The sequence below is a fragment of the Carassius gibelio genome, chromosome B2 (genome assembly GCF_023724105.1).
Source record: "Carassius gibelio isolate Cgi1373 ecotype wild population from Czech Republic chromosome B2, carGib1.2-hapl.c, whole genome shotgun sequence".
In the NCBI taxonomy this organism is placed as follows: domain Eukaryota; kingdom Metazoa; phylum Chordata; class Actinopteri; order Cypriniformes; family Cyprinidae; genus Carassius; species Carassius gibelio.
The window spans coordinates 29,848,701-29,861,209 of NC_068397.1; the positions used below are offsets into that span (position 1 = coordinate 29,848,701).

The 12,509-nt window shown below is 30.4% G+C and overlaps 1 protein-coding gene across 1 annotated transcript in view; it reads right to left on the minus strand.

The window, feature by feature from the left end:
* Positions 1–12,509, minus strand: part of LOC127951613 (piezo-type mechanosensitive ion channel component 2-like) — an 81,758-nt gene that overhangs the window by 56,311 nt on the left and 12,938 nt on the right. Inside the window, exons 3-6 of the mRNA XM_052549594.1 lie at positions 10,840–10,965; positions 5,654–5,696; positions 2,913–3,075; positions 366–642 (exon numbers count right to left, since the gene is read on the minus strand). Coding sequence (XP_052405554.1) covers positions 366–642; positions 2,913–3,075; positions 5,654–5,696; positions 10,840–10,965 — 609 coding nt within the window. The remainder of the gene's footprint in view (positions 1–365; positions 643–2,912; positions 3,076–5,653; positions 5,697–10,839; positions 10,966–12,509) is intronic.

A 12,509-nucleotide genomic window follows, 5' to 3' on the forward strand; every position in this document is an offset into this window, starting at 1 on the left:
AAAAAATCTTAATGCTAAAAATGTATTTTTTTTATATTTGCTTTTGATTCACAGAAACGTATGTAAATGTGCATGACATTTATAAAATATATTAAATGCAAAATGATCTAATTTGCTTTATTGCACTACCGTTTTAAAGTAATTCACAACTTTATTCATTCGTCTGATCAAAAGTGACAGCAAAATCATGGATCATGTTTAAAAAAGACGTTTGGATCAGAAGAGAAGCTTCATGCAAATTATGGTTTATGACGGTTTCGGTTGTGACATAAACTAAAGTCTATCGGTTATTTAAAAATAGCATAAAACGGATCGCACACATTTGAATGGTGGTGTATCTGAAAACATGTCTCTCACATGCTCACCTGTTAATCCCAGGAGAATGGTGACCACCACCTGTCCAGCGGTTGTGATGAGGTTACCGATGATCTCTTTGAGTTTATTTGCGACTCCTGCAACTCTGCGCAGAATCTTCATCTTTGTGCTCTCCTGCACCTCCTCCTCCTCCTCCTCCTCTTCCTCCTCCAGACCTCCTCCGTCCACATCCTCTTCCTCTGCCTCGTCTTCTGCATCAAAGTCCTCGTCATAGAGCATCTCGTCCTCCTCCTCCTCATCATCTTCCACTTTCTCGTCATCCTCCTCCTGAGTTTGATCACGGAACATAAGAATGCAAACTCATATGTGATGTGTAAATGTTTATGAACTGAAATGTTAATAATAAAAATAAACAGTTTAACTATTTCATGCTTTTATATTTTCTGTTTACATTTTTAAGGTTTGAGTTTTTGTCATTTTTATTAGTCTATAATAATTTATAGTTATAACTAACTAAATAAACAAACAAACGTGTTAGAATTATATGTCCTAATAATAATAATACAATTAATAATAATATTATTATTAGGTTAATAAATGAATAATTTATTTATTAAAAATAAATTGCAATTATTGTAACTAAATTTATGATTATTAATTTGAGTTTGAGACTGGGTTTGGTTTCTAAAGAACAGATAATAATAATAATAATAATAATAATAATAATAATAATAATAATAATAATAATAATAATAATAAATGTCATTTTAAATTAATTTATTGTTTATTTTTATTTATTTATTTATTTTATTTTTTAATAATTTATTTTACTATTTAATTTTAATGACTGCTTTAAAGTAAATACATAAATAAATAAAGTACTTTTTAAACTTGAAATAAAACAGATGAAAAATACAATTGACAGTACAAAAATAAAATAAAAAAATGAATGACTCAATGTTTTTCTATACACTGTCTGATATACTAGATCAAATATTAGGCAGTCAGCAGTACACAAGTTCATTTTAAGGACATTTGTCTGTTTAAATTGTTTCATCTGGTTCAGATTAACTCTGATCTCAGACTCAAATAATAAGATCATCTAACTTTAATGGCTCCATATGTATGGCCTTCAGCACAGGAAACTACTTCCTGTTCACAGTAGCACATAAACAGCAGTAAACGTTTAGCTACAGCATTTCTCTACAGGCAATTCTTTACACCTCCAGTGAGTCTCTTAATAACTTTAACTTTATTAATGTCTTCTGGTATACAGATGTGTTTAAAGTGAAAAAAAAACAGTTCTGTGAATAGTTTATTTCTAATCTATACAGTGTACTCTAGAGTTGACAAAACAAACATTTAGAAGATTTTCTGGGAGTGTTATGTAAACCAAAGACTAATGATAAAAGTTGCTATTTAGCATTTCTATAGATATTAAAAAGCTTATGATAACAAGTTGGTAAACAAGGAAAGCTAGAATTTACTTATGAGCTGTTTTACAAGTCTATTAAAAAAATGTTTCTCCTCATGCTATATTATATTGTAATAAACCTGTTCTCATGATATACATGAGTTTTGTAAGGCTTTCGCTCTGGGAAAACAAAAGGTTGGAAAGCTGTTACTTGGGTGGAGTTCAGAAAAATGTGATTATGACATTTCACACAGTAAAGTTCTTTAACAACACTTCTACTGAGCTGGCAATGCATGCAAACTTTCATTCATCCACACACAATGCATAGTCCTTATTGTACACATACATGCACTGATTTATTTTATAATAATAAATGGCTGACCGTAAGTTATACTGTTTATTGCATTGCTACTTATCAAATATTAAGTATACTGTAGATTTAGTTGAAATTATTTTATTATGTGAGAAGAATGAAAGCATGGGCTGATATGAGCACAGTAAGAAATAATCATCTGGGACAAAAGTCAATCAAAAGTTATTATTAAAAAATACTGGACCACATAAAAATAAAATAAAATAAAATAAAATAATTAATTAGAAACTACAAGAATTAATTCTAGCATTGGGTTTGGTTTCTAGATAATAGACATAATAACAATAATGATGATAATAATAATAATAATTATTATTATAATTATCATTATTATTATCATATTATTATTGCTTTTGTTGTTTTTGTTGTTGTTGAAGTTTTAATAATTAATATTTATTTGTTAAGTTTTATTCAATTAATAATAATAATAATAATTACTATTATTATTATTATTGTTGTTGTTGTTATTATTTTTATTATGTTCTGGTTGCTATATACTAGCTATATCATACAAATATTATTAATGTATAAATTAAAATGTATTGTTGCACTGTAATTACTATAATAAACTTAGTAGAAGAAGAAGAATGATTATTAGTAGTAGTAGTATTAATAAGTAAAAATATATATATTTTTTTATTTATTAAATCCTTTATTTTTATAAAATTTCATGATTAATCAATGAATAAGATTTGTGTGCATGAATGTATCTATCAAATTCCTGGATGGCACGTGTGCTCAGTGTTTGTGTGCAGGTGTGTGAAGCAAGCAGAAGGTGTGTGTTTGAGTTATTTATCATGCATGACCCACCTTCTCCTCGGGCTCAAAGTCATGGTTGTCCTGCGCCATTTCTTCACTGGGACGCTTGTGGACCAGCTTTCTGCACAGCAGCCACACGGACAGACTGGCCATGAACATCCCAATGTCCGGCAGGAAGACTCGGATACCATTGCCCGCATCTGCACCAATAACACTACAAACACAGACAGCACACAGTTACTGGAGCAGATGCATCATTCTTCCACATACATTTCTCTTGCAGTATTCACGTGAACGTTACAGGTGATTGGGACTATAACAAACAAACTAGCATCGCCAGAATTCCTGTTAAACCGCAGGCCATCTGTGAAGGCGGAAAACACTTGTGAGAACGCAGATTTTTCCGGCAGCATTTTCCAGCTCGAGCTTCTCACACATCTGTTGTGCGCCGTTTTATATCCTCCCCACCCACTTCAATAAAATCAGACTTGCACCATATTAAAAGAGTATAAATATTTCTCATAAAACACATACTGGGTTCTTCTGAAACTCACATGAGGGTGAAACGAAGTCCTGAAGTGCTTAGTCTGTGTCGGGGGCATTAGTCAAAACAGGTCTGAATGAAGGAGCCAGTGTATTGTTGATCATTCAGACAAAGAAAAACCGTTATAATGAAGGAAAATATAATCGAATAATCGAAGATGCATGGATGATTGATGTGCATATATAATATATAATTTCATCTGGTCAGAAACTATATGTGTCCTGAGGGGTAATAAAGCATGCGTTATGCATGCATCTAGAAATACAACAGAAATGCATGTTTCATAAGGCATCAGGCTTCTCACGATGTGTTTGATACAGTCCTGTATGAGGAATATTAAGTTAAGTATTGAGTAAACAGATGACTTACCAATATATCAGTTAAAAAACAAAGCTCACTACTTGATTTTAAGTATTGGGTTTACAATAAATGATTTATTGAATTATTGAAATGCAGAGTGATTGTTTGTAGACTGTAAATTAAAAAAAGAAAAAAAAGAGAAAAAACTCAATGCAATGTCTCGATGTCTCTAAATGATTTTTTGCAGATTATAAATAAAACTACGTACACTGCTAGGCATCTCACCCTCTTTTGCAATAACTTTTGCATTCATTTCTATATTAGTTGTTGAACATTAAAAAAAATATATATAAATGTATAAAATAATACAAATTAGATAAAATCAATACGTTAATAAATTCTAATTGTGATTTGCATATCACAAACACAACAGCTTTAAGAGCTCTTTTGGCATCATTTTAATTTCCATTTTGGTGGATGTGTCTTCAGGATCTCTCTCTTCCACTAAATTATCTTCTTAATATCGTCTCTTATCGATGATTTTCAGACCCTAAACATCCTCATTTCGCTCATGATTCCCGGTGCAGCAGAGAGACATCAGCGGGCCGTTATGTCACAGATAAATGCCTTCGCTCAACTAACAGGTCAATTAGGATTATAAACAGTTTACAGCCGAACTTCCTGCCACTTATGGTGAATCGAGCCATCCGACCAGCGCTGCTTGGAAAAAGGTGCAGGTGTAGATTCCCGTACTCAGGAAACCGCACTTAACACAATCACAGTCAGGCTAGCGCACACAAACATCAAGGTATAGGCCTTGAAAAATCAGGCTGTCAACGGTGGGTCAGGTTTAATTGGGTTTGGTGTTCATCAGGGGAAGCGCTGGTTTGGAGGCTGAAGTTTGGAGCCGTGCTGCTGGATGGCAGACAGCTGGCCGCAGCGTAAGTGGAGCGTAATGTTATCCGTCTCTGTTTGCTGAAGTACTTCAAACTGAAAACACATCCCTCTTATCTCTGCAAGATATTACACGCTTCTAAGTGATTTTGTGTGTTGGGAATAAACTGAAGGAAAACAATATCCTTACAGTACCGCACTAGAAAACAAAACTAGTTGCACTGGGCTGTACTTCTTCTATTCAGAAGATTCATATCACTAAATGGTTACGTATTTTTCTAGGTAAGGCCAATTTATTTATATAGCACATTTCATTTACAATGATAATTCAAAGTGGTTTACAGAAAAGGAAGTAGAATATTCATAATAAATATTCACAACAATCAAACAATGATAAAGTGAATTTAAAACAATTAATAAAAAATACAGTGCATTTATATATATATTATTATTATTATATATTATATTATTATTTTGACTGATAATGTTAGTTTTTACATATTTATTTTTTTTTGTTTTATTTTTTTACTTAAACCCCACAGACAAAAAAATACTTTAATTTGTTTATTAAAATAAAATTAAAATAAATTAAATGCAATGTATTTATTATTATTTATATACTACTACTACTACAAATAATAATCATTATCATCATAATTATACATTATGTTGTTTATTATTATTATTTTTTTTATTAATATTATTTGTGTGTGTAACTTGTTTAAAAAGATCTAAAACGGAAATAAAAATGTGCAAAACTATATAGACATATAGCTCAACGTTCTGGTAGCAACAATACTCTCTCCTTTCCTCCTCAAAGCTTTCCATAAAAACTCAATCAATAATCGGGGTTGTTTTTGCAGTGCTTGTTGCAGGTTTAGTGTCTTTCTATAAAGAAACAGTTGTAAAAGACAGACCAAGAGACTTCACGCAGTAAAAACATTTCCAATTAAAAACCTGTGAGAGTTTGATAAACAGGCATGAAATGAAACTTTCATAAAATGTTTCCAAGGCAGTTTATAGGCTTGTGATTAAAATAAGTGCTTGGACTCACCTCTCAAAACCAATCTGTCGTATTGACTTCTCCCACGCTGAACCTGGTAAATAGAAAAGATAAAGCTTTACTACCCATTGTATAAGATTTTCCAGCACACTGACTCTGAAAGCGCATGGCTTTCATAAAACAATGACAAGAGCCAAGGAGATTTGCTTTGTCAAACTACAGAGTCACTGTGGGTCATTTCTGACTGAATTAGTGCATCTAGAGACAATTAATGTGATGAGATGACAAGTAATCTTTAAAGATAGGCGGATGTTCGATTTAAGGAGAAGCACTTTTCTACCCTAACTTGCCCTTTGCTCTTTGTTTTGTCTAGTTGATTTAATAAATCATTATATTATATTAAACAATGATGTTAAATATTACAATAAAAATAGTTAATTCAATCAAATTAAATATAAAAAGAAATTATTAAAAACATTTAACAATTAAAATGTTAAAATAATGTAATTAAATAAAAATATTTTTTAAATAATACATACAAAATAACTGATACCAATATAGTCAGTTTGATATAATACTATTTTTTATGAAAATAAAAAAGAAACACATATAGAAATAATTAAAACATTAAAATAGATACATACTGTAAATGCATACAGAAAAAAATACTGAAACCAGTATAGTCATATTGATATAATTAATCATTTTTTAACATTGTGTTATATCTATATTTTATCCATCTTTTGTTTTTTAAAAAGAGAACTGCTTTCTATCTTTAATTACCATTTTCTCTTTTATTTTATTTAGCTGATTTCTCAGATGTATACAAATAAAGCCATACAAATATTATATTCACTGTAAAATCACTGTAAAGCACGGCCTACTGCTTTAATGTTGGACATCCGTTAGAGCTGCCAAAGGAAAATGAGCTCAACTTCAGATGTGTCTGTATTATTTACAGTAATCGCAAATCAATGCGTCAGACTGTGTTCTTAGTAAATTAGGAGAGTAATTAGGTATTGAATAGCCTTTGAGACTGAAGTCTCTTACAGACTCACTGCCTGGATTCAGCTCAACATCACACTGACGGACAATATTACACTGACTGGATGTTTGTCTAATGACACCAACTGAATGTGTGGATGCAAATATTATGAATATCTATTTGTAGAAAAAAGGAAAACACCATGTATTGCTCATCACGACAAGACGAATGGAATTAATTTCATCCCATCAAGGAGGACAGAAACCCATCAAAATTCAACAATATTACCATCACTCTGACTAATACTCCATTATGACTATTTGGGTTATGGCATTTAACTGAACATTTCATATATAAAACATGCTAGTATCTATTTTTATGCTACTAGTACTTATTTTTTAGTTACTAGTATTTATTCCATTAGGTACTAATACTTATTTGTTTGCTACTAGTGCATATTTTTTAGCTACTAGTGCATATTCCTAAGGAGCAAGTACCTTTTTAAAAACTACTAGTACGTATTCATTAGATACTCATTCATTAGATTTTAGTACTCATTATACACCAGTCCTTATTAGATTCTAGTATTTATTTGATTAGATACTGTTACTCATTCATTAGATACTAAAATACCATTAGATACTGGTACCAATTCATTGGATACTAGTACTCATTCATTAAACACTAGTACTCAGTAATTAAACACTAGTACTCATTCATTGAATACTAGTACTCATTCATTAAACACTAGTACTCATCCGTTGAATACTAGTACTCATTCATTAAACACTAGTACTCAGTAATAAATACTAGTACTCATTCATTAAACACAAGTCATTTTTTATGAGAAATTAGCATATATTAATTTGGTACTAGTACTCATTCTTTAGACACAAGTACTTATTCATTAGACATTACAATACAATTAGATACTGGTACCAATCATTGGATACTAGTACTCATTCATTAAATACTAGTACTCAGTCATTAAATACTAGTACTCATTTAGTAGATGCTGGTATATATTCATAAGAGATTAGTATATATTCATTATGTACTATTACTCATTCTTTAGACACTAGTACTTATTAATTTAGATACTATATGACATTAGATACTGGTAAATTGGATACTAGTACTCATTCATTAAACACTAGTACTCAGTAATTAAACACTAGTACTCATCCGTTAAATTATAGTACTCATTCATTAAACACTAGCACTCAGTAAATAAACACTAGTACTCATCCGTTGAATACTAGTACTCATTCATTAAACACTAGTACTCATCCGTTGAATCATAGTACTCATTCATTAAACACTAGTGCTCAGTAATTAAACACTAGTACTCATTCACTGAATACTAGTACTCATTCATTAAACACTAGTACTCATCCGTTAAATTATAGTACTCATTCATTTAACACTAGTACTCAGTAATTAAACACTAGTACTCATCCGTTGAATACTAGTACTCATTCATTAAACACTAGTACTCATCCGTTGAATCATAGTACTCATTCATTAAACACTAGTACTCAGTAATTGATCATTAGTACTCATTCATTTGACACAAGTCCTCATCCATTAAATACTAGTACTTATTTAGTAGATACTGGTACATTTTTTATAAGAAATTAGTATATATTCATTAGGTACTAGTACTCATTCTTTAGACACTAGTACTTATTCATTAGACATTACAATACCATTAGATACTGGTACCAATCATTGGATACTATTACTAGTTCATTAAAAACTAGTACTCAGTCATTAAATACTAGTACTCATTAATTAGAAAATAGTATCTATTCATTAGGTACTAGTACTTATTCATTAGATATTACAATACCATTAGATACTGGTCCCAATTCATTGGATACTAGTACTCATTAATTAAATACTAGTACTCAGTCATTAAACACTAGTACTCATCCATAAAAAACTAGTACTCATTTAGTAGATACTGGTAGTTATTTATTAGATACTACAATACCTTCAGATAATGGTCCCAATTCATTGGATACTAGTCCTCATTCATTAAATACTAGTACTCATTCATTAAATACTAGTATTCATCCGTTAAATACTAGTACTCATCCATTAAATACTAGTACTCAATAAGTAGATACTTGTACTTATTCATTAGAAACTAGTATGTATTAATTTGGTACTAGTACTCATTCTTTATGTACTAGTACTTATTCATTGAATACTAGTATACAGTATACTAATACTTAATTAGTTACTAGTACCTCTTAAATAGATATTAGTACTTATTTGAATAGCAACCAGCTATTTTGTTGTTATTGGTAACACATTTCAAATTGTATCTGTTGACTTCTATATTGATCTGTCATTGTACTTCAATGTATTTCAATAGTGACCGCTAGTATCTTTTTAAATAGTACTGGTAAGTATTAATAAGAAACTAGTCCTTATTTATTAAAAAACGATTACAGTTACACTTTATTTTAAAGTCAGATTCTCACTATTAAGGGATTATCAACTATGATTTTGTGTTAATAAACTCCTAATTACTGCTCATAAATAGTTAATAAGGTAGTGGTTAAGTTTAGATGTTTTGGTTAGATTAAGGGATGTGGGCAATGGTTATGCAGAATGAACACTTGCTGAGTTCAAAAGTCACACCAGGACAGAAGTGAAAGGGTCTAAGTAAAACAAAATATCTAATCATCAGCTCTGAAAAGGGTTATAAGAAAGTTGAACGCTTTTGTCATTCCCAGAATCGAAACATTAGAAACAGTAAATAGTCTCCGGTCTCAGCGGGACGTGAGTAATGTTTTCATTATTCAGACGAGAACAGTTGGAGGGCAAAGACAAATCTAAGTGGCACATTTCCCATAAGCCTCCTGCACGGTTATTTAAAGTTAAAGTAGACATACAAACCATCTCTTCTTGATTTGACATAAGCACAACTTTTTCAGCACATTAAATGTGGATTGAATTAAAATATATTTGTAATGCCGTTCCAGTTTAAAATGAGAAACCCAGCAGAGTAAGCATAGTTTTCCTATGCTATTATTTTCATGTTCATTTTTGGCATAGATGTTTTACATACAATATTTCCAAAGTATCAAGAACAAAAACAGTAACTGAGAAAAAAAAAAAAAAAAAATATATATATATATATATATATATATATATATATATATATATTTTATAAGTTTTTTTATTTTTATTTTTTTTATTCTTTTTTATCTAATGTACCCATATGCTTTAAAAACATGTAATGAAAACATAAATACATGAAGAATATTTTCAATTTATACAATTTATTTTATTTTTTTAATGACGAATTGTAATAATTGTCATTATGGTCATTTTTAGCTGATATTGAGGTTATAAATGTCAACATCTCAATGTAATGTTCCCTGCATCAGCTGTCAGAGAGAAATATTGGCAATTTGGCTCCTTCATTGACCCATAATTCATAGTTGGCAGTACAATGATAAAACAAGCATGGTCAGCAGAAAGTGGTCAATGGAGCGATGCAGAGATCACTAACACCTCTGAGGTCAGTGACCCTGAGCAAAACTCTGTCCTTGTCTGAACACTCTAGACTTCTTTACAGTCTTTATTTACAGACATGAAGACTAAGAATAATTACATTTCTTCAACTGATGTGTGACCCACTCGAGCAACACTGTTCCTAACTTGCTTTGCTATCAAACAGTGAGCTCATGCAGCATAAAGAGCTGTTTCACAGTCACACAAACGTACATAAAGCTTCATTAAACACTTATTGCCTGGGGTGCCTATCTGCCATAAGGGTTTTACAGTCATATGCTGACTGAGTGAATTCCAAAAAAAATGTCACATTTCACTTAACAGTTAAATGAAATAAAAAATGAAATAATAACAATAAAAAAATTACATATACAATTATATTAAAATTAATTATGATTAAAAAATATATAAATAAAATAAATGAAAAATTATAAGGCAAACAATTATGAAACATTTTAAACGGTAATGCTAAAATATAAATATTTAATATAATATTAGATTAAAAATTTAATTAGAAACAAAAATATTTATACAAATCATAAAATAAAATAAATAAAAAATAAATAGAAACTTTTGCTCTGCTAGTAGTTTTGTAATACTGTAGGCAAATCTTTTTTTCAGTCACTAACATATACTATGGCACATGCATGAACTTATGGCAACTTTGATGGACTCTTCTGAAAACTCTGTATATTTGTTTTTGAGAGAAATTATAACTTACAGTTGAATTCAGAATCGATAGAGTTTGCAGCCAGCAAACTGTGGATGGTGATTTGATAGACGATGTGGATGAAGAGAAAGGTCATACTGCAGAAGCATAAAGACTTCAGCAAGTGTCCAGTGTAACCTGGAAGAGAATAAGCCACAGGAACAAGCATCAAGGGTCAGTAAAGATATGTGTCTGACATGCTGATAAATCATAGTATCACCTAATTTATAAGGGGATTTGTTGATAGTACAATAATGTGTTCAAAGAAAGGCAATACACTTATTTTCCCAATACTAGTCAAATCTGTATTAGATACCAATAATAGCCAGAAAAGGAGAAATATTGTATACATAATGCAGAACTAATAAACTAGCACAAAATAAAGCAGGACTCTTATTTTGAAATGTAGATGCTACCTCCAGCTGCTCATTCCAAAATATGAGGGAATTATCTACAACATATTACAATATAAACACTATAATGTAAACCTTAATTCATCAACAGTAGATCATTTACTTATCATAAACGCACAGTATTCACTGATTGCAAACTGTTTTAAAAACACGAGCCTGCAAAAAAAAAATGCATGTGAATTATTTACATTAATCATTGCCTTATGACGTTTCATCATTAAATTAGAACATACTGCAAGACCTTGTGTTATAAAAATGTAAAACCTTAAATTTCAAGTAGATTAATCGCATCCAAAATATTTTTTTTTACAAAATATATGCATACGTACGGTATATATTTATTATGTTTATATAATTAAACACATTTATGTATTTATTTCAGAAAAATTTTTCTATATTAAATAGATTTATTTATTATACTTTTTTTATCTTTTATTAAATAAATATGAATATAGATGTTAATATTTTTTTACAATATTTTATATATAATATATATATATATATATATATATATATATATATATATATATAAATAAATATACACACAAATATATTAAGCAAACAAAACTTGTTTGCATGCAATTAATGACGATTAATTGTTTGTCAGCACTAATTTAAAGACATTTTAAGAATTAGCAGGGAAGCTAAATATCCAGAATTTATCAAACCAGATCTTACGAAATGTTTAAACAAACAAGTTTCAGGCCAAAGAAGCAAATCAAAGCTCTTTATTTAAAAAATAACAATAATAACTGATGAAAATCCCAATATTTCCTTGGGTTTGAATGAAATCATGAATGTGTGCGTGTTTAATGCTTCACGTGTGCTATCTGAGATGCTGCTAATGGAGTTGGTGTTGCTAATTTCCCTCAGCACAGGCGTCCGATGTTGTTCTTACAAGCAAACAGCAGCTAATCGTGAGAGCCTCTTTGTTTTAGCACTCTCAAATAGCAGAACACCAAGGTCAAATGAAGTATTAAAGTATTTTTAGAGTGTTTTTCTCTACCAACAATCGATATTTTCCGATGCGGCGCAGGCCCGAGCGCCATCATACAGTATGTAATGCTTCCTAATGGAGATCATTTTAGCCTCAAGTGAGACATAATCATAAGAAAGCAGACGGTGAGAAGCGTTGCTAGATGCTAGCTGCGAGATCTGTCCTGAGCCGGGGATATGGCTAGTCTTGATTTACTCTATAAAACACCGTGTGCTCAACAATTTGAGCTAATTTTCTCCTAACAGGAGGAAGGGCTTGTTAATGCCTGGTTT